At 39.3% G+C, this 23,854-nt stretch overlaps 1 protein-coding gene across 1 annotated transcript in view; it reads left to right on the top strand.

The window, feature by feature from the left end:
• The window catches only part of LOC134877704 (protein shisa-6), a 69,059-nt gene extending 54,701 nt beyond the window's left edge, over positions 1 to 14,358 (top strand). The window contains exons 6-9 of the mRNA XM_063903302.1: positions 435 to 497; positions 1,427 to 1,447; positions 2,848 to 2,976; positions 10,062 to 14,358. Of these exons, the coding sequence (XP_063759372.1) occupies positions 435 to 497; positions 1,427 to 1,447; positions 2,848 to 2,976; positions 10,062 to 10,738 (890 nt within the window). The 3' untranslated portion in view covers positions 10,739 to 14,358. The remainder of the gene's footprint in view (positions 1 to 434; positions 498 to 1,426; positions 1,448 to 2,847; positions 2,977 to 10,061) is intronic.
• Positions 14,359 to 23,854: the final 9,496 nt, after the last annotated feature.

The following is a 23,854-nucleotide window of genomic DNA, read 5'->3' as shown; positions in this document are numbered from 1 at the left end:
GCATGATGTCACTATGTTATGGAAGTAATAAAAGCAGTCCAATGGAGATGTTTCCGGCAGGGGGGGTGTGTGGGAGAGAAACTACCTCTGGAGGAAACTTAGGGATTCAAGCCTTTGCAGACCATTATCTTGCACATAACACACTACCGGAAAGGGATATCTCTATAAGCATAATAGGGCCCCATTATACATATGAAGTGTGCTCTTTAAGCTAAGGGATCATGTAAACCATTAAGACCCCTACACTATGTTTTGTATTTCAGAAGAGTAGAAGGAGATACCACGAAGGTTAAGAGGAAACTGTGTTTTCTGTAATTTGATTAAACCCTCCCTTTAACATCAAGGGCAATGACTGTCATGTCTGATGTTGTTCTTGTCACTTGAACCTAGTATTGTGAAAATAATTGAAAATAACTCTGTTTTTCCTACAATAGGAAACCATCACCATGACTACCAGCACAGCCACCTGGATCTGACTGCGCTCACACCTAAACTGGGTAAGAAAACACACTAATGTCCATAACTGTAGATGTGATATCACATGTGGTGCAAAAATACCTTTGTAGATCTGAATATAAAAAAATACAAGTAAACGTTTGGAATGGATGGCAGGAAAAGTCACCCAAATTGATTTCTCCTAACCCGAATTGACTTTCCCAAATTATATGCATCGTGATCTGTCTCTAAATGAAAGTCAGCTAAACAATTCTTGTGATAGATTATTTCCAATTTCAAGGACAAAAAGATATCTTTGACGGGGAAATTAAAATCCGAGGGACTGATAAAGAAGTCTGTGGAGAAAATGAAAAGCTGAAAGTTTATGATAATCAATGCATCATCTGTGGCTGTTGCTGCAGTTATTGGAAACTCAATTACTTTTATTGCATCCCATCTATTTCTCTTAATGTGATTTTCTGTGAAAGGAGAGCAGCTTTTAGCGTGGAATTACCGAATGTTCCTGCCTCCAAACGTCAATCAAATGAAACACTTTGTAATTGAAGAGGGAGTCTGGCCTTACTTTTGATAAAATATCTCCCTGACATTCTAAAAACTGCAGAGACCAACTTCGGGTCATTATAGAAACTTTTCCGCCATTAATGGAGCACTGTGGTTCACATTCCGCATGTGCTTGTGTGCCTCTTAAACAGGACAGCCTTTTTGCTAGGGAAATGGCTTTCAAAAGTACCGTTAGTACCAAATGCAACTCTTGAAACAGTCCTTTTGAAGCCTATTTAGCTCCTGATGAGGGAGGGTAGCTTTTATGAATAATTCCAGAGTTGCTGGGTTAGATTGTATGTGTTAACGCGGGACAGCATTCTAGCAATATTAGTTTTGAACAAGGGCAACCCTTCAGTGTGGGTGTTTTGGTTGAAGCATCTGTGCACTGATTCTTATTGATCCTTTCTTTCTCACTTGGATTTGGTAGCCCACAGACAAATGCGATACGGTAAGTAATACACATACAGATGGTGTTTATGTGTATCTTTTTCTTCACCTTTTCTTACACATATCATGTAGAGATCAAAACTCTTTACCTGCACACTGGGGGTCATTTTCTATTCTCCTTTTTCGTTTTTTTTTTGAGCGCTTGTATATATTTTGCTGTCACGCTGCATTACAGTCCATGACCTTTAGTCCGATCTGAGAGATTTCTTCTTCACACATTGTTTTCACTCTTTCACTCCACCTAACTGGCTCTTCAAAACCCTCACACATGCTGGCACACTCTCTTTCCAACTCAGTGAATGTCTCTCCTCTACGCCATATGTTTCTCAGTGTTGTGTGTCCCTGTCCTCCTTGCTGCAGTAGACACCCAGTCCTATTTTTAAATCCAGCAACAGCGTCCCTGCCCGTATCCCAGCCCCCACCAACCCACCCACCAACCAACTGCGCCACCTGACCCATGACTGGGCGTCCCAAATACTGAAGCCACAGGAGCTCTGCGCAGTGCAGGGAGCCTTCATGGTGCCACATCATATCACTGATAGCAAAACAGAAATGTTAAAGGCATTTCACACCAGCCGTCACTTGAGCTGCCTGGACACAGTTCACACATTCACAGTTTGCTCAGAATGTGTAAAGGCAAAGAAGCACAGATTGGTACATTGTATTGATGTGAAGTCAACACGAAGCATATCATGCCCTTGAAACGCTCAGAGGGAAAGTAACCAGACTACTTTTCTAGAATGCAAAAGTTTATTTGATATACACAATATAGTAGTTTGCACCTGGGAGAAAGTAGTCACTCACCCCGCCCAACCGACCATATTCTAGGTGGCATCTCACTGTACATGTTTGTTGGGATACAAGGATGAAAGGCAGGATGCATGAGACAAATTGTACTCTCTACAACAATGCTGTTTTCTCACAATTAATATCATTGAAATAAAACGGTCCAATATGAACACTTGGCTAGTTTAGCCAAGTTGAATACTTCTTATAGGTAAAGTAAAAACCAGTGCATAGGCCTACACCTTTTTATTTTGAGCAAGTTTAAGTATTTAAATTAGTGATACCACATAATGCGCAAAGTTACTTTCCTTTAAATTTGATCTGAAAGATTTGTCATTAGTCAATGCACATGGAATTAAGAGGCCTGCGGCTGTAGTTTACATTACCAAACATCGCAAATGGGTCAAGCTAGACATCCCAAAATGCAAGCAGACCTGTTCAACTTGTTGTTTCTTACACGATAAAGACCTCGAGCACAAGTTTTTCTCCCCCCACACTTCTCACTACCCCGGCCTCCCTTTCTTTCCTCCAGTAAAGACTCCAAGTTTATTTCCCTTCTTTCTGACTGAGTTTACTCTGACTGCACCGCACCGCTTCCTTCCCTGTCCCCTGTAGAGAGACCACAGCGGATGAACAACATCCTGACCTCGGCCACCGAGCCCTACGACCTGTCCCTGTCCAGATCGTTCCAGAACCTCAGCCATCTGCCGCCCTCCTACGAGTTGGCCCTCAAGTCTGACTTAAGTAAATACTCCTCCTCTCTCCACAGATTAAGTAGGTGGTCCTTCATTTGTCCTTCCTCGCCGTGTTTTTGCCTGATGCACTGAACAGAGACAGGGAATGACGTCAACTCATGCCCTGTGCATTAAAGGGTTCACTGTGATGAAACATTTGAATGTGCACTACAGAGACTTGCCTCATGATAAGTATCTCCAGATGTTTGGTGGCTCATCATGTAGATAAACCTCTCACTGTTTCACCTTTTTATGGAAAAAAAACCCACTTAAAATGCATGACAATGCTCTATAGCCTCCATACTCATTCCCATCGACTGGCATCTAATTGGCGTGTAAGTTGGCTCCATCTGCAGCCTATGTCATGTTGCTAATGTCTCTTAATGACATATTAAGGTTGTTTTTTTTCAGCTGAATGGCTTCTATACGCTAACAAGATGGCGCTTAAATGTTGCGCTCTGACATTTTCAGCTGGATGATGACCAGTCCATTCCCAGTGATCTCACATTGGTTTCCGGTTTTGATCTAGTTTTTCTTTAACTGATCTACAGTATATTGTATTAAACAAGGGAATAACATGTTCAATTTTACAAAGCTTACCTAGCCGAAAGTGTTTTTGAAACTTGACTCAAGCAAAACATTTACGTAAAATGCACAAAGCAAGTACAAACTCAAATTGAATTAGCCTCAAAACCCTTTACTAAATGTTTGAAAGCTCTAATCTTTAATCCTACCATCAACACATAGCACAGTAGATAGCTTAATTGCTGATTCTTCAAAAACATATTTTGAATGTAGCTTTTGAATACCTCACATAAAGGCAGATTTCAATTTAGTTTTATCTTGTGAAAGATTCCAAACCTAGGGTGCTCGGTATTTAAAAACAGCTTTCAGAACAGACTGAAGATAATAAGATAAAATATTCTTTATTATCCCCCAGGCGATTTCTGCTTGGGCATTAGCACAAACAACTTAATACAATGTGTAGCCAACAAGACATTACAGTGGTACACCAAAGACAGAATTAATATGATTAAAATTAGGAGGGAAATCATACAAACCATGCCAGAGTACATAATGTAACTTCTTGCAAGGTACCCAAGCATTATGAGTACCTTCTTATAAGAGTTGAATTGTTTTCTTGAGCAATGTTGTAGATGTTGGAAGGAAGAAAAGATTCAAACCTATTTTGTACATTTCCTGGCTCTGTAAAATCTACCTGAAGGTAATAGTTTGCATTTGGAATGCAGACAGGTGACAGATCCTTCCAAATTCTGTGAGCATATCTTGACAACTGTTACTGCTAGTCATAGATGGCATGAAGGGGACGGTTGTGTAATTTATTTTAGTGTAATAGTGTATTGTAGTGTATTTCAGTGTGTTTAGTACTCAAAAAGATTAAGAATGCTTTCACGCAAAAACCTGTTTGGTGAAGTTCAGACAAACTTTGGAGCATTAAGCTGTTTGGTTTGGTTTGTTTGAGCATGACCTAAACTGATTTTCTGTTGAGAGAGCCATCTGTATGAGCTTGATGCATTTAAAATGCATTTAAAAAGGATTTAATTTTGATTAGTTATGTCAAAAAGCCTTCTTCTGATCCAGAATTGGATTTAGAAACCCCTAATAACTTTTTGGTGGCATTTAAGGTTAGATTGAATTGCTGATATGATAACTGAAGTATGTTAAAGGGATTGGAGATCAGTAGCAGATGCAGAGGGCCTGATGTTCTCCTATGAAAAGATCTATTTCCTTAAATCTGAATATTTAAATAAAATCAAGGTTTTTTAACGCAGAATTCTGCAGGCGCATCTCTCTTCTGTTTCAAACTGATGCAGAACTCTAGAGGATCTTGCAAAAGCAGTTTGAACAGAACATTAAAGTGCAAGAAACAAACATATTTTATGAAGTCTTCATCTATTTTTTTTAAACGTACTATATCCTCTGCTTTATCCCTCCAGATGGTTTAATTAATAATCTGTCAGTTCTTGAGATGTTTGAGTTCAGCTATAAATGCCATATTTGAGCGTTAAAATAATCGTTCAGACCAACGTCTTTGAATGAACTCAGTTTTGTTCTCTTTTTAGCTTCACAGTTTTTTTGAATATACCAAAGTAAACAACTTTTGAAAATGGGCTGCTAAGTGAGCCATGACGCTGCCTGGCTGCCTGGTATTTCCAAAAGCACAACCATTGGAAACACACTGTTTTCTCAATAAGGCATTCTGTTGTGAAAAACCACATTCAACCGATTTGTTGACAGTAGATCTTGTTTTAATCTTTAAAAAAAACATGTCCTTTAGCCTCAAGAAGCTTCTCTGTGTTTGAAGGGATTTGCCCGTAAAGACACACTGGAGCAATACTCGTGATGTACTTTTACCTCAAGCCTTATTTCCAGGAATGAATTCAGTAAAGAGCACATTTTCCAAGTGCTTATGATTTCTAACAAACACACAAGAATGCACCATTCACTGTCCTTGAATTCTAATAGACATTACAGACTTGGAAAGCTTTTTAAATGTGCCATCGGTTCTGTGATAGAAAAACCTGCATTGGTACAATCTCCTTTCATTGGCGGCCAAGCAGCGAGGCCTACCTTTTCTTATTATATTCCCCTTCTTCTTCTTCTGGCTATGAAAGCCCCTAGAACCGTATGGTAAAAAGTTAAAAAATTTGGCACACTGATTGGGGACGGTCCCATGAAGCTTTTCACCAAGTTTCATGTCAGTGCTTTGGACGCTCTAGCGCGACCAACGGGGCAAAGTTGGAGTTGCATTTACGCACGTAACCGTATGCCTGATTTTCAAAAATGTTCAAAAAACTTGGGCTATATGTGATTTTGTCAAAAACTTTAAAAAGTTTTCACAAGCCCCACATTTTGTCCAATGTTCATGAAAATTGGCACAGATGATCTTCAGACCAAGCCTCACAAATCTATCTATATGATTTGATTTGCGAAAGCGTTTGCCCGTCACAGCCAATCAAAATCGGCGGTGAAGCCGCCAAACAGGAAGTGTGCACATATCTCAGCAGTGCTTTGATGTATCAAAACAAAACTTGGTACATGAACTGGTCACCCAGTTCTTGGTAACTAAAAACATTTGTTTATCATTTGACCACTTGGAGGCGCTGCAATAAGCACAAATACAGTATGTTCTGCCTGATAACTCTTAATATGTTTGCCTTAAAACAAAAAATCATATGTCTGTTCATACTGTGGGAGGTCCTAAGGCCGACACATGGCAACTTGTCATGTCAGTCTAATTAATGAGGCGGCCGCCATATTGGATTTAATTAAAAGGTTTAACATTTTTCCACAGGCCACAAATTTTGTCCAATTTACACCACATTTGCTTTTATATTTTCGTAAGCGTTTGTCCGTCACAGCCTATGAAATTCAACACCAAAACCACCAAGACAGGAAGTCAAATCATTTTTCAGCCAGTCTCTGATCAATTGACGTGAAACTTGCTGTGGGTGCTTACGGCCATGCCCTTGACATGATAACATCAAGTTGCCATGTCAATCTGGCCTTCTGGCTGCTTGGCCCCCTCATTGCTGCTTGCAGCTATATTTTCATTTAACATTTGTCTTTCATACGATTTACTCCTCTCTCCCTCATCAACGCTGGGCTTTGCCCTTATCTCGCTGAAGGCTTGTACACACAGAAAATGACAGACATGAATCACCTCAAAAAGGTTTGAATTTGAGACAGGAGCCCTAAAGAATTTGTCAAAAGAGCTAGCAAAGGCGTCCCTTAAACAAAGCCCTTCCACTTGGAAGAAAAATGATATTACGGGTTCCATCAGGGGTGATGTTTTTTGGAAACAAGCCTAAAAGTAATTTAATTAGTTGTTTTTTAATTAAACCATCTGGAGGGATAATGATTATGACTAAATTAAATTAAATTAGCGTGGTTTATTTGATATTTTAAATGATGTTTGTGAGTGCAGTGTGTGTTCTTCAGTGATGTCAAAGAGGCAGTCTGCGGCTCTAAGGTTACCCACTCAGGAGGCTGCAAAAAGCTGGAGAAACAAATCTTGTTTATCTCTGTTGTTCCCTTTAATCACCCTCAAAGGGATTAAAACACCTCTTAGAACAAACAAGCCACCTTTTAATCCTCACAAATAGAAAAAAGGAATGAAATTGCTTCCCTTCCCCTTTTTTAATTTCACATTCTCCTGCTTCAAACCTCTCTAAAGATCACTTTATAATTGATGTTCCACTAGTTTCACGAGTGTTAGCGCATTATATGATTACAGTTTTCAGTGATCAATAGCTGACACATAAATATACTGCTTATATTGAATCTAATCTCGCAGAGTGGGAGCTGGGGTTTAATTAGCCGTTGTTAGCTATTTTCTGTGTTTGCAGCTCCGCTCCACGTTTGGGACCCTTTAGCCTCTTGCAATCATGTTAATTGTAAAGTGCTGCATTTTATCGGCACCGCAGAAATGAGATGAAGCAGTTTGCATCGCCCCTCTTATATCATTCTAGTCATTTAAAGTGTAAACGGTGTAACATGTGTACACTCATAAAAAGCAAGTCTTAAATCAAGTGCTAAAGGGAGAGGAAGTCCATTTGAAGCCATTTTGAGGTTGCCCAGAAACTTTCTTCTGAAATTAATATTATATTTAATTCAGATACACTGGCCAAAGTCGTTATCCACCTTAACAGCCGTGAGAGGCATAATTACTTTTGATTTATTAAATATATGTTGTTATATTTCAGTGAGAAACGTCCCTGATTTGAATTGAGAATATGTTTTATTTGCTTAAGTTTGTCAATAACTGTAATGTTACCATTGATGGATATTTTCACTTTCAGTACAGAATTGTTACTTTAAAGCATTTGAGAGAATGAATAAGCAAGCCTGTCCCACATTCCTGGTAAGCCTTTATTTTTAAAAGAAATGGAGAGGACATCTAAAAAGAATCCTGATTAAAGTTTCTATCAACATGGGCATCTGTTAAACACCAGATGCCCAAAAGTGTGCAGACTGCCTAGGGTTAGGGTTAGGATTAGGGTTAGCTTTTCTTTTTGGGGAGGAAGAGCACACAATTTACCGTTATGTAAATGTTTCAAATTAAATGCTTGGAAGGTCAGAGTTTTATTGGCAGTAACTTTATTGGTGGTCAACTAAATATCAGAATATTGAAGCAACTGGAAGAGTTGGTTATTGGTTGGTGTCACAGCTCTGTCTATGATCAATGACCCGCCCTTTATTTGAGAATTCATGTTAAATGTCTTTTCTTTTCATAGCAGGACATAATACACTCCTGCCACATTAACATTTGAGTTTATAATCCCTACAGATCTCTCACACTGGCTGCAGTTTGACCTATCAAAGGAGCTATGGGGCACAACTTCTCGATTGTCTTTGTTCTTTTAGCCTCTGGTTGAGTTTGGTTGACCTTTTCTGCAATAATGTCACATCTAAACCAAGTCTTCAGGGATAAAATCGCTGGGGTACATTGCCATGGGCCAAAGTTAGCCCTCCTTCATTAAGAATTCACAGAGCAGTGGACATGAAACCCCTGATAGAGGGACAAAAGTTGACCTTCTGTATCCAGAAGTGACACCAATCCCAGAGAGCCTAGCATCCACTAAAACAATTCCCATCATCCCTCTTTTCCACGACCAAGTGAAGCGTGACACGGTCCTAAAACGGCCATTCGACCTCAGGGTTCTGCAATAATTAACTGCTGAAGAGGTAACGACCCCTCAGCACCCACAGTTAATCAGAGAGTTTCAATGGTAGTGTCCCAATGTGTGCCAGCTGTGACAAAAATAGGTAGATATACAGCTGAGATCTAATTGCCGCCCAATCCAGCCAAGCATGAATGTAACATTAGAAGCACCCAGTGGACAGACAGACCTGCTTTCTGGTAGAAGAATTAAACAACTGGTTGCCTGTTCAGGCACAACCAGCTCATGAACTGTTCAGTATTGTGGCAAACTGATGAGGCCTCTTCACTCTAATGGAAAACGACATCGATAAGTGTCTACTGTTGTTCTGTTTTTTATGCAGAAAAAGGACATGTTTGAAAGGACTGTCCAATTACTATGTTGGTTACCATTACCACCTCATCCGTTCAACAGCAGCCAGAATGTGTGGGACAGATATAATGGAGACTAATTTGTCGACACTTGTGGTCCTTGGGCCCATTTCACAAATGTGGTTTGTGAGCACTGCCTATATGCAGATTTGATAGTGAAAGCATTACTTTTGTCAAATGATTGTAGCTTGCAAATTGCATACAGTATACATCTGCAAGTCCTAAAGGGCTTGTGCATGCTTCTGCATGGGTTGCAATAATTTGTTGTCTTGATGAATGAAATGTGTAAAAAAAAAGAAGGAGATTACCTTATGCTACAAATTGCATGTTGGTAAGTTGGTGAAACAGGATACTTCATGACTCTAAGCTCAAGTTATTTGTGGTCTTGCTGCCCCTGCCCTGTGACAAAAACGTCCCCATATGTGTATTATAGTAAATCTCCTATAAATATAGGTTTTTTCTGCACTAAGGTTGAAAGGACTTATTGGAAAAGTTCAAACCACGAACTAAAGTAGAATGCACCTTCTGCAAGACTGTTATTGGAGCTGAAAATGACAAAAATAATTAAAGAAGCAAATTTAAAAGAAAAAAAAGCAAATAACATGTTAAAAAAGCTGAATGATCGTCAGACGATATCCATGGGTTCTGATACTGCATTCCAGCAAATGGGTTCCAATGCATTCTCTGCTCTCACTTGTTCAGAAGTGATTGATCAATACTAGCCAGACTATAAACTGTTTAAAGAGATTATAAAATAGGTCATTTTAGACTCCAAATTACTGTACTGGTAATGTGTAAAGCTGCCTCCACATTAATTGGTGGTACTGCCGGCTCGACCTTTCAAAGCGTAACCAATAGTAAAATCTATGTGAAGCAGCACGGCAGACAAGGTAGTCAACCATAGAAGCAGAACTATCAGCTGTTCTCTCTACCCTACCTTATCATGTGAAGGCAGCTTAAGGTTGTATTTGTTCAAAGCAAGGCCAGGAGTCTTGGTGCTGTTGTCTCTCTCTGATTATCTCCGTCTTCTTGCTTCTCAGGTGATAAGGATGTAGACGAGTACTACACGAGGAAGCATCATCATCCTGACTTTGGCGGCCGGGGACCAACCCACATGGTGAAGCTAAACTCAGAACCCCAGCAGCATCAACAGCACCAGCAGCACCAACAGCACCAACAGCACCAACAGCACCAACAGCACCAACAACACCAACAGCACCAACAGCGGCAGCGTCCCCGCCGAGTCCAGAGGGCCATGTCCCAGGATCATGTCCTGTCCCCTCCCAGGACGCCACGTCGCGGGGACTATGGCTTATCTTCCTATGGCGTCATGGCAGCCGCAGCATACAGCAGCAGCCGGCACCTCTCAGAGGAGCAGCTTCTGTCAGCAGACCGCCTCCAATCCCAGGATCCTTTGCTGTCCCCCGCTATGAGGCGCGACAAGTTCCGGGAGAAGGCGATGGCGCGTGCGATGTCTCAAGCCGACATGCTGATGCCCGTCACGCCCACCATGGACCGCCACAAGATGACCAAGATGCACTCCCAACCCAGTGCCTCTAACGACTCCTACAACACGCTGACGGTCAACCACCAAGCGCCAACGTCTAAAAGGCAGGCGTTTGCCTCCCGACGAACACACACCGTGGACCACCTACAGTACATTCCCGGCCACCACCACACATACCGCACTGCCAGCAAGAACGAGGTAACTGTTTAACCGCAGAGTGGAGGGATTCCTGAGTCGTCAACAGAAATCTTCAAAATCAGCAAATCTCTTGTGCAGAGGTGTTCTTTCTTCTTTCTAAAACAACCTCCTACATTAAAATGACTCTTCCTGCTTTTAGCACAAGCTTCCTGTGTCATCCAGAATCAACCCCAGCAAAGACATCTCTCTCTCTTAGAGCATCATAAGGGCTTTGCGTGTTGACACAAAGAGGGATCCTTCAAGTCAGACGTTTGACGGCCTGAAGAAAATATTTTTTAAACTGGACATGGGACTGGATAGGAATTGTATCAACTTTATAAATATATGAATATACTATATTTACTATTTGTATTTTCAGTCCTTGTTATAGCTTTAGAGATTCTAATTGACTGATGTAAGCACTTCAAGTGGTGCCTCTTGAACTCGTCCCATTTCAGTGAAGAAGTGGATTTGTGGGTTAAAAAGCACAATTACTGAATTCCCTTTTTTGTTTGATTTAATTTACTCTTCTTGTTTGGTAAATGGCCAGGACATATCAGCTTAATAGTTAAAACAGAGGCTATTTCTGTTGCTTACAATAGAAGATTGTAAATAGGCTATATTAGCAGCATTAGAACAATAAAAGCTGGCCCTTTGACGTAATTGTTTTGTTTTGTTTTGTTTTCTCCCACCTGGAATCTTTCTTAGATTCCCAATTAATACTTTTAATTTTAGATAAGGCAAAGATCCCAAATGAATATTATTTCCACAGATGTCTGCAAAATATGTGGATGTAATATGTATATGGGAAGTATTTTTTCTTTATACTGTGCTTGTAGCATAGAATGATTGCGTATGAAACAACCTTTTACCACCGTCGACTGGCAGCTTAAGTCTGCAGGTGGAAATGGAGCTTGATGGTTGTTTGACCTAGCTTAATTTCTGTTCACACGTCTTTTGTCATTTAAGAAGATGATGCTCCACTGCCCTTTCTGCTCGGTTTGTGATTGGCCAGCTGCTTCCATCTCTACATATCAGGTACTCGTTGTGTCGGAGCGCATAGGTTGAGCCGTAGTTTTACGTCGATGTGTTGATTGAAACAATCAGTACTAATAAGAACATCATAATCAAGCATTACTTAAAACTGTGACCTGTTTGTCCAGATGTATTCATTAAAGCAATGCCTTATTGTATGGAATCCCATGTGCTCTTAATTGAACAATCATGCTTTTGTCAAATGTCACGTGTTTGTGCAATATTATTGATTATAGTTTACCAGCAGAACCAGCAGTAAAAAATCTGTTCAGTGATAGAAGATACGGTATACCTAAAAAAACATTCAAATGAAAGAGTCCTAAACTTTAAAATTAAAACAAAAAATATATACTAGAGGGTATTTCTATTTGAAATCTGTCACAATATGTCTAAACTAATTTAGCTTTACTGGAGGTATGTCTGCTGTTTTGTCAGATGAATTACAAATAAGAGGTCTTCATGGGTTCACTTTGTTCTCGAGTTCAAGACAAACTGGGACCACAGTTGGACTGGGTTTTAAATGTGATCTTAACCATACTTGTCATTAATTATATTGATTTCAGTTGCTTTTGGCAAAGGTGGTCTGCATTTTTATCGTTACGCAGTAGGTTTGTGCATGGTTAACGTTGTGGTGATGTTGTGTTTGTGAGCGACCTGATTCTTTTCATTGGCTCTTTTGTAGAAAAGAAGGGAACTGACCCTTTACTTGAGAACTGTTTTCAACTTCTTTTTTTTTTACCGTAATTTCCCAAATGATTTGCCCGCCCTAGATATGCAGCTTGTATCTTTTTTTCTAACAATACGAATAATTTAAAATTACAGTCAGTTAGAGCCTGGTATTTCTCGTACAGGTGCTAAAAGATTCATTGTGTTCAACGGCATCAAAATCCAGAGGGAGTGCATGGGTCCTGGAGTTATACTCCGTAAAATCAGGTCGGGGAAAGGTTTCGGTTATCAGGGGATCCTAATGGATTACCTAACATCTGTTATTCAACAATGGTTCATAATCATTGAAGGCCCGTGTAGACCATTAACTATAAAATTATGGAAAATACAAAAATGAACACAGTTATTTTCCCCGGCTACGGGGCGATAATTGTCTACTTCTCTTGGTTCTTAATTCAGATTTAAGTCCCAAAACCAAATGATAAAATTGTAAGTGTCATGTAAAGACAGTTGAAATACTTAATAAATCTATTTCAGTCAGACAACTTTCGTGTTTCATTGATATGTTTATTAGAAACAGTATATAGTTTGAGTTTGGCGTCTAGGCTCGGGCCTCATCACTCCACATATTAACATACAACATTGAGTGATGATACGATAACTAACCGCCTACAGGTGGAAGCTGGGGTGGCGAGCATCGCCAGCGTGAACGCAGCAGCAGCAGCAGCGAGGTGAACACATTAGCAGCCTGGAAACAGCAGCAGCAGTAGCAGCAGCAGCATTAGCGAGGCAGAGGTAGGCGGATCCAACAGCTTAAATAGAGCGTCAGATTAGGAGACTATGTTTGTTTGGTTGCAAGAGTGACGAGGGGCGTTATGAGCAAATACATCATTGGTGCTCGAGTTGACTGCCTGAACTAGCTTGCAGGCTTCGCCCCATTTTTAGAAGGTTCATGTCCATTTCCAATAATTTCAGGTTGGACTCATGAAGATCTCTACTGTAAAGTCCAATAGCATTGACATTATGTTTATTTATTTTCAAACATTTTGATTGGTCCAAAATATTCCACTGTAGGAAAAGCTATATATTTCCTGCTCTGTTCAATCCTAGAATTGCAAGAAGTATGACATTTGTGAGTATCTCATAGAGATAACATTAAATCAAACTTTACCTTTTTGTGAGAGCAAACATCAAATTCATTACTTTTTCTATGATCAGATATTTCAGTTGTACTTTATTGTATATAACGACTTGAATACAATGTTATCTGTGATTGGAATTGTATTTTTCAAATGGCAGAAACTCAACGTTTCATAAATCCATTGTTTTGTTTGAATGCTCATGTCCTGTTTCAGATTTTTTTGGAATGGCTGTCTTTATGATGTTCTTTTTTTTAACATGCACCTTGTAGGGATGTAGAAAGTTGTCCAAATTCATTCAAAGACATTTCCTTAACTTATTCTAAATGTAATAAGCTACTTTTCGAGTTATGCCAATATGATGTCAATTCGAGACTGTCTTTTTTTTTTTTTTTTTAAAGGTTTGTCTTTGTACATATTATATGATTTTCTTATGTCCTTTTCTCGGAGAGTGCTTACAGGTTATGAAGTATATTGATAGTTATTGGTGTGGGGGGAGATTATTAATTGTTCTGTAGACAGCTTCAGACAGATATCTGTACACTTCCACCTTGCTCAACTAACCTTCACTAACTTCTGTTCACTTAATTAATAATGATGTCATCCCAAGAGCCTTTTTATCTATGTGCAATATTTCCTATTCATGCAGCATAACTCTATAGCCACTTTTACAATGTTGTGAGGTTCATTTGCCATAAAGGCTTTGTGTCCGTTTCATTTAGGGCTGTTGTCTTTCATAGTCAAAGAGGCGTTTTTTTATTATACAGCTCAATGTGGTATGAATGAAAAAATATTTCAGTGTAATTGCACAAATAACTGGAGACTAATTTAAAGGCTTCAAAACAACAAAATATGACTGTTCTTGTGCATTTTTTGTTTGTTTACAAACTATTAAAGCACATCATGCTTGTTGTATAAAGCAATTTATTCACTCTTTATTCATGAAATATAGTAATAATATCACAAATGTACAACACATTTATTTGACAAACGTTGTTCTAGGCTAAAACATCAGTTGAATCAACTAGCTTGCTAAGTTACTATTAGCTTGGTTTAACAATGATAATCGTGCTACTTCCACATAGGAAAGCTAAGTTTGGATTAAACCAACTCAAGAGCTGTCAAAAATAACTGTCACAAGGACAAATATTACAGTGGTAACAGTAGAATGATGTTTTTCTCAGAGATGGCTAGTGACCCAGATTCAGGTTATTTTTTGCAAAACACGCTGACTACAGACCTGGATTCATGAGGTGAGACCTCATTTTCTGAGCTGGCATACACACATTATCTTTGTTCCATTTTTTAATGATGTACTAAAATGGCAATGTGCTGTACAGTGGGAACATTGAGAAATGTCCAAGATATCTATCCTACTGGGACACATTAGCTAGCTTTGCACTTAATTTAAATTCAGACTAAATAACACTTTGCGCACTTAACTTGAGCACTTAATATTCACTGACAATTACCCAGGTAAATTAAGTGTCTACATACATGATAGCTCCCACTAGCTTCCGAAACTCATCACAACCTCTCAGCTTTTCTTTGATCTGTTTTCCTGAAAAAAGATTAAGAGGCTTACTAAGGCTTTTAACCATTAGCTCCACTACAGCAGTTATTGTTATTAATCACGATTGAAAAAAAATTTAAACAACAATTATGTTGTGAGTATTCATCAAATGTCAGTGGGATTTTGAATGTGGTTTTCCTACATCTGAAACAAAATCCTGCAATTCCAGTTTTTCCTTTTCGATGCGGAGGTTTATCCAACAAAATAACTATTTTTTTCTAACTTTTCCTAATGCTTTGATTCTTTCATCCAGTTTGTTTTTGCATTTCATTGAAGAGATGTTTGCAGTTCTGTTTTTCATTTGTCCGATGCCTCTTGCTTTCTATTATACCATAGTTAATTCTTTACAATCATGCCCACCAACACAGAACAAATACAAAGCAACAGATGGAAAAGCCAACCGACTAGCCTTGGATTCAGGTTTGTTGAATGTGGCACTTGAAAAGTGGCGCTTTTCAGGTCTCCCACTATCAAAAGACTGGCAGAGTGAAAGCAATTCCAGAAGGTGATTGAACAAGCATTTACTTTACTGCAGGCTTTGTAAGGTTCACCTTTTAATCCCATTTATCTTCACGTAGGTTAAAAGATTTGGTCAAAAGGTGACTTCTACCACTATTTGTTTATGGAGTCCAAAAAGGCAAGTCAATAATTGTGACCTTGTGGAGAAAGTTTTTACCAAGTTTCCTTGAAGAGAAGCTGTTAGCCGAGAACTGCTTTCTCACCGTATTTACAGATTGTGTGCTTGGGATTGTGCACAATCAATAAAAACAGAGCTCTTTAGTTTCCTAGATGGTCACCAAGGATCTGTTCCGATAGGATGTGTTAGCCATGTATTGAATACATACCTAACTTTACCTGTTATGTAACCTCATCCGTCTCTCTGAACTCTTTGGGGGAGAGGAGGGTGTACTGTCACACTAACTAGATCTCGCTCCCTAGAATTTGCTGTTCTGTAGTAACTAATGGGCGACATAGAGGTTACAGGACTTTGTGTTTTCTTTCTAGCTTTTTACACAATGACTTTAAAACAAAACAAGTATCGCAGTAAATAATCTAAATGAGTCATAGTTTCTCTTAGCTAGGCTGCATCATGTGGTTGTTTGCTTTATCACTAGCAAAATAAACCGCAGTGCATTCTCTAACAGGCTTGTTTGGTGTCATAAGGGTGATGAATTCATTTTAAGAATTGCCTCCATTTTCTCTTTTTCCCCATTAACAACATAGGGACAACTACCAACGACAAGGAAGTATGTGCATAGGACGTAACTGACAGTGTATATCGTGTGGACAGAATATGCTTAATGAGATTATAACAGGCAACTAATTAAAACAAAAAAACAGCTTCTTCAGTGCTATCTACCTTAGTTAGTGGATACATCACGATAACAGAAAAACACAAAAAACTGCATGAGTAAAACTATATCCAACCAACCTGCCTTTCCCTCACAAACCAAAACTTTTGTTGTACCCCTGCTCACTGACACATCAGCACAAAGCTTTGAGACTTCCACTAAACTGATGCCACTTGTATTAGTACCTACTGTCCATCACATCCTGAAACCCATCTGAAACCTCCTTGAAATTCATAGAAGAGTGAGCAGCCAATGCATTTCTCACAATAGCCAAACACAACTTGTGGTTACAACATTCCAGACACAACTGGGTAAAGGTAGCTATAGTGGAAGTGTTTTTACCTTTCTTCAATGCCCATCCATTTGCATTTAGATGGAAAAAATGGGGCAAGGTTATATGGACAACTGTGGCTCAAATGGAGGGGCAATGGTCAAATGTTTGGCCATCAAACAATTAAATTCTGTTCTCTGCGTCGTAATCAGGGTGAATTAATTCAGTATCCTTCTCGATTGATTCTGATCTTGAAAAATGATCATCGTCATTTTGTTTGTATCTCAAAGGGTGATATTGTAACATGCCTTATCAGTGATTTGACCATGCCACCAGAAAATATATTGTGTATATTCAAAACAAAGGCTGGTGCCAACAATGTAAAATATCCCATTCATCTTCCTGTCTAGTCACTGTGTATCACTGATGTCTTGCTCTGATGGGTTGACCTTTCAGTTTTGTATCAAAGAAAACACATGCAGACCTCCGGGATGAAGTCTGAACTTTTCGTCTTTATTTCTTTTTTATTTTATTATTCCTGAGATTCGTTAGGTGGGTAGACTGGTAGAGTGAAGGGTTTCAAAAAGGCTGCAGTTGACCTTTTACATCAACGCCACCTGATCCGATCAGAAGCCACAACATGGCAAGGGACAAGTCCTGCTCCGAGTGATTGATGTGCCAAACAAAGGACTGCAAACACAGTGTGAGCGGCTGCAGACTTGGTAAGATCCTTTAGCCACAATAATCAATATTGTTATGTTAAAAAAGGAGTCAACTGACCTTTTGCTAAGCCCCTCATTCTCAAGTTGCTGTTGCTAGGCCTGTCAATCTAAACGCCATATGTCAATAGGGCGTTTAGATTGATATTTTCCACAAAATCAGTGCAAGATACTCCGAAGGGAATACATTAAAGATTTCTGGAATAGCTCTGAAATACCTGATCAACATTTGCAGGAAAAACATTAATCTTGCACAGCTTGGTACGTCAATAGATTGTTTTAAGTGAACATTTAGGTATGACTCAGCAGAGCTTAAATGATTTAATATAATCATTTGTTATCACCATTTTACCTTGAACGCTCCAGAATATCGCTTGAACATCATGGGCTTGGTCAATACACTGCATTTCATTAATGGTTATTAATTCATACTAAATAAATTAAGTAAACATAAAGAAACACACACAAAACATCAACACCAAATAATATTTTATTATCAGACTTTTAGTCTATGTTCTTGTAAATTACCCAGTATTCCCACATTGTCCCGTAATATGTTTAATATTGGCCCATAACATGTATAATTAAAATCCAAAATTGGAATCTTTTATTAATTTGGTAAGTAGCCAATCCACAGCAGTAACCCGATTGGTTCTGTGCATGGGGCAAATGAGCTACTTCCTGTCATTTATCTTGAGAACATATCTTTAGAAATACATATTGTTGAAGTATGTTTAGTGTGAAATGTTCTTCCTGTCACTTTGTTTTCCCGCCTGTGTGATTGTAGGATTGTGTTCACCTGCTGCCTTTGTGTTTGTGCCTGCCCTCTCTAGCTGTGTCTTGTCTTTGTGATACGTCTTGTGTGTATAGGCCGGTCTCCGCTTATGTTCTTTGTCGGTTCGTCGTCACTTTGAATTTGAGTAATGATTTTCTTACCCTGTGACAATAAACATTCAAGTTTCTTCAACCGTGCTTGGGAACACAATGCAATGTTTTAAATGTTTAATCTAAAAAAGTAATTGGTACCTATTGTTTAAAGATGAATGCATTGGACTGAAAAGAAAATGATTTCCACGTTAAAAAGGAAAACACTGAAATAATAAATGCACTAGGTTTTTTCCCTCTGCTGAACCACCTGGGTAGAAACAGGGACCATTATCTGAGCTGCAATTACACCAACAGCATCCAACCTGAGCAGAAATTGGACCATTCATGTTATTTATGGTCCACCGCTCGACCTCCACACCTCCAGGGAGAAACCAGTGTATGTGTGCATCATGTAAATGCAGCGAGTTAATAGAGCTACGAAGCCGAAGTGTGTAAACACCACAGCATTCACGGGTGACCATGCCACCATGGGAGTCCGATGATGGATGCAGCTAATAGGCTGAGGAGGCTTTCATACACTCACACACACACACATTCCTAGTTCTCATAGGCGACTGTTATCGATCCCCTCCCAGCACGCTGCTTCACTACTGCTTAAATGAGAGCAGTCAATAGTAGAGCTGTCTGTGAGACGGCCCCCAGTGTCTCTGCAGGGGAATGGATAGTTGTTGAATGAGGGTGAGACTATTTTTTTTCTTTTTAAAGATGGAAATTGTGTAACTACAGCCTTGAGAGGAAAATCCACAAAAATCGATTGGTGTGTCTATTCTGCAAACGCAGACAACCTGGATGTCTGTTTTTTATTTTTAGTAGATTCTTTTATTGTTGTATTTTTTAGCTCCTCAAGATTTTATGAGTTATACGAGTGCGTAAATCAGTATTCTCTGGGATAATGAAACACTATTCTTTTCACAATTCTTTCTGTTTTTAGGATCATGATGGAGAGGTAAAGATGTAAGACTGGCAAAGGAAACCATTTTATCTAGTTAAATCAGACATTGCACTTTTATATTGTTCTTTTGACAGTGATACATGTAAACACTCTGCTTTACTCCCTGATATCAAATTTGTGGCATTTCTTTTCTTGTTGTCCGTCTCAATGAGCTGCTATTCTACGGTGGCCGTCAGGTGCAAACCAGTTACCATTCTTGGTTTGTTTAACATGTGATCGCATAATTCCTTCTGATACTTCTGCTGATCTGCTGTAAGATAGCTAGCTAACGTAGCTAACCTAGTTATTTCAAACATACTGACAGAACACTTACAAGTATGAAACAGGCTGGCTCTGGAACAGTTATATAATCCCTGAACGTTAACAAGCGCTCCAGTCCCAGCTGTGTGCATCATTTTTTAGTGTTTGTGTCTGTCGTGTTTTGAGCTTCTTTCAGCCTTCCATTTATGCAGCGTTTTTAGTAAACCCTGCGCATGTTTCATGACGTTGGTGTATGTTTTGCTGGGCATTTGTCTTCAAGTTGTTGAAGATTTGTCTTTACTTGCATGTGTTTTGGCACATTTGTGTTTTTATATTTACATAAGTTTTGAAAGTTGAGCGGAACATACTTTTTTTTTTACCATTGTAGCACATTTACACGGGTCGGCCACCGTAGACATCCAGATCTTTATTTTATTCCAACACTAAATAGTAAACTCTTTATCTCAAAAGGGTCTTTTTTACTAGTGAGTTCCTTAACCAAAGGCTGGAGGTTTTGAGAGTAATCACTGATAGAGAGGAGAATATTATTCAAGGTATAGAATTGCAGTCACACTAACAGTGAGCTCTCTCCTGTTTTCATAACTCAGATCCTTTACTGATTAAGATGGTAATGAGTATAAAGTAACACATGAAGGTAATAATCCATAACCTGGGTATGATTTGAGTAATTACTTAATGAGGCTTAGCAAAGCACTGTCGTATAACCCTCAATGTGCTCAGGCTTCATCACCTCAGTCATCACCTCAGTTAAAGTGAAGTTACCGGACTGCTGATGATGATTACCATCATCAGCATAATCACAACAATTATGGGGATCGTTAATATATTCCTCCTCAGGCAGAGGGTGAAAAGAGGCACTATAAGAAAAATAAATAACTTTTTGAACATTAAAGAGTAGACAGTAGAGGCACAAAATACAAATAAGAACCTAAAAATGTGCATAGTATGTCCTCTTTAAAAAGGGGAATGTTACACTAGTGCCAGGAAAGGGAGAAAAGAAAACTCCGGAACAATTGACTTGCAGAAAAAAGATAGGAACTAGGTTAAGTAAAACTTTTTCATTTTAATTTAGATTTTAAATGATGACATCGGTCCAAGCTATCAGCTACGTTTCCAAACCAAAAAAATAAGTCCTTCCTGTTTCTATGTGCTCCACATCCCGAGAAAACAATCTTCAATTATAGTCAGAGCCTCCTGCCAGACTGATGAATAATGTCCCGCCTGCTTCGTCTTATTGACAAACACCTTCATTAATCACAGAACATGCACACAATTCAGTCTCCATCTGCTACCAAGATAACAATGGCCCTGGTTTGCTAAATTCTCCACACACTGCCTTCTTACTGCTCTCCATCATTCCTCCCTCTCTTCGCCTTGAGCTTTTCTTTGTTTTTTCATCTCTTATTCAAAGTCACTTTGAGTTTTTTCTCCCCCTCCCCAATCTGGACTTGAAGCCATGAAGCCAAGCAGAGATCCCAGACTTCTGACGGGTCTGGGCCACAGAACGGATCAATGTGCAGCACACCCAAGATCGGGCTCTCTCCAGAGGCTGAGACTGACTCATATATAACTCATATGTCCATTTGATCAAACACCAGCAGAATATATATAGATATATCAATATAAAGAGCAATCTGAAAGGAACACCTTTCCCACCCAGTGACAGAATGAAAGAGCTCAGGGGGTTTTAATAAACTGCTCAGAATTTGCTGTAAAAACATCAGCTCCAATGTTGAACAGACTTGTTGTCGCCTCTAAATTTAAACCAGCAAAAGACTGTCAACGTCTTCAACTGAAACTTTTCCGATGGGGGAATGTGGCACAACTTCTGCAGTGAAATACTGTGCAATAACTCGTGAAAAAGTGTTCACAAGTTATTATCAACAAATCAGCAACTTTTAAGTTCCTTTAAGCAAATTGGTTGGATTTTATAGCCTGGAACTCAACTGGAACTGCATTTAAAACCCTGTTTCCAGACACAGCAGGTGGATGTTTCCAGCAAACAAGCTCTGATATACTGACTGTACACAACATGCGCAGCAGCACACACACACACAGTGAGAAACCAGAAGTTGAAGAAATTGGCAGCTGCTAACAGCCAGATATTTCTCAGGGGCTGCTGGTGGGGACCAAATCAGAGCTAAAAGAAGATTAAATATAGTGCTGCCAGTGGTGGAAGAAGTATTCAGATGCTACTAGAGCAAATATTCAAATATGCATTACAGAAGAAAGTCCTGCATACAATATCTTACTTAAAGTACAAAAATGCAGTACAATTGCCTTTATGTGTGTATAAAATTATATTTACAAATGGGACATTTCGAGGGAATAATTTTGCATGAAGTAGCAGTTTACATTGTGTGTAGAAAAAATATTTTTTGTAAACATATTTAGATAATTTGACTCTTGTGACTCACTTAAGTTAGTCCATTTTTGAGATTCATTTAGTTAAAAATTGAGCAAAAGCGAAACCTATTTAATAAATGTAGTGGAGTAAAACTACACCATTTCCCTTTTAAATGTAGTGGAGTGGAAGTACAAAGTAGCATATAATTGTAATACTCAAGTTGTACTTAAGTACAGTACTTGAGTAAATGTACTTAGTTACTTCCCCCCTCTGCTATTCATCGTTTGGTAACAAACATGACTGTTGGGTTGTTATGTTAGCTATTACAACAAAATATGGTGATAATATGTCAGGGCTGTGAGATGTTGGGAAGTTCTGCTGACCCCAAGTAGACAAAAAATCAATACGAGCAGCTTTAATGAATAAGCTGCACACCTGCAAAAAATGTATTAAAATATCAAATTATAGTATGAGCAGGTAGTTTTTCTTACAATATCCATATGGGGCACCTAAAGTGCGACCTTTTTGTGGTTATATTTGCTCAACTAAAGGCACTTTGTCCCGATAGAAGGATCTTGGCTAACCGGAAGCTGACATACTGCTAACAAGCTTTGTTATAGACCAAGTAGGATTTCCGAACCCTGGCTAATCCATTGGTGGTCCTACGGTGGGGGGTAAAGAGGTAAAGTGCCCCCCATAATATTAAGCCTTGAGCCCCATCTTAGAACTTTGGCTAACTTTGAAGCCCTTTTTCTCAAGTGTGACACAATATATCATTGGAAAGATCAAAAGCTCCTCCTTCCAGCAGTGTTTACAACTCAAAAGGTTTTTCTGGGTCAATGTGACTGATTTTGAAAGAGCAGGTCAGATATAATCTATAGTATATTATTACCTTATATGAGTCAAGTAATATCACACATTATATGTTATATGTGTACTGATTGTGTAATACACAGGTCCCCGTCTGCTTTCTGGTGGCAACACAGGAACCTGATGTGGGACCTGTTTCCTCTGTGTGAGGTGAGGTGCGAGGCTTCCTACTGTTTCAACATGATGAACTGAGGATGTTTGCAAGCCGTCAACAAGATGCTGCTGATCAGACTGTATCCTGCTGGGAACTATCTGACAGAGAGGGCCTCCAACAGAGACCAGCGCTTGTTTACAGAGGCGTTTGTGTGTTTTTCACACTACTATCAAGTATCGGATGTAAGGCTTTGTAAGTGAGGGGTTGAAAAAATGTCTATACTGCCTGAATATTATTTAAAAGTGTTTGCAGCCAGGCCGACTCACTTTTCTACTTCACAAAAAGTTGCATGGCAGCTCAAACCGACCATTTACAGGCAGAGATATTTAATCTGGGCAACTAGGCTGATGTCTCTCAGAGTGATTTACTGGAGGGCACAAAGCAAGCACACAAAGAAAAGAAAATACTCACCATGGTCCATAAATTTCTCAGCAGTAAACGGCTCTTAGAGGCCTCCAGCAGGTTGGCTGTTAACACCACAAATTCATCAGCAGCTCTGACGCAGCAGAGTGCGCAACGTGATGCCCAGGATCCTTCAGTTAAGTCCTTTTCGTTCAGATATGTATATATTTGCATTTGTTTCAGGAAATTCACTTGTTTGAAATGTTAAACAGTTGTTCAATAAACCCTGCCCTGCTATTTAGAAATTTCCAATGGCCGTGCACATGTTGGTGCAGTTATGTAGCGGTTGCCCTGCCACCCTTGTAACACAAGGTGGATGAGCAGCTCGTCTCATGAGGAGAACTGTCCTAGATAAAGACACTGTATGACCTTGATTTCTACAGGAGAGAAACCTACAAAGCACTGATTTATTTCCTCATGCCTAAAGGAAATGCTGCACCTTGTGTTTGAGCGGTGGGGTCTAGTGCAGCCTCCTCCCTCTATAGCATGCTCTGCTGTGTGCATGTGTGTGAATAATAAA

This window comes from Eleginops maclovinus, chromosome 16 (genome assembly GCF_036324505.1).
Source record: "Eleginops maclovinus isolate JMC-PN-2008 ecotype Puerto Natales chromosome 16, JC_Emac_rtc_rv5, whole genome shotgun sequence".
In the NCBI taxonomy this organism is placed as follows: Eukaryota; Metazoa; Chordata; class Actinopteri; order Perciformes; family Eleginopidae; genus Eleginops; species Eleginops maclovinus.
The sequence above is the reverse complement of the archived record's forward strand: the minus strand, read 5'-3'. Positions and strand labels throughout refer to the sequence as shown.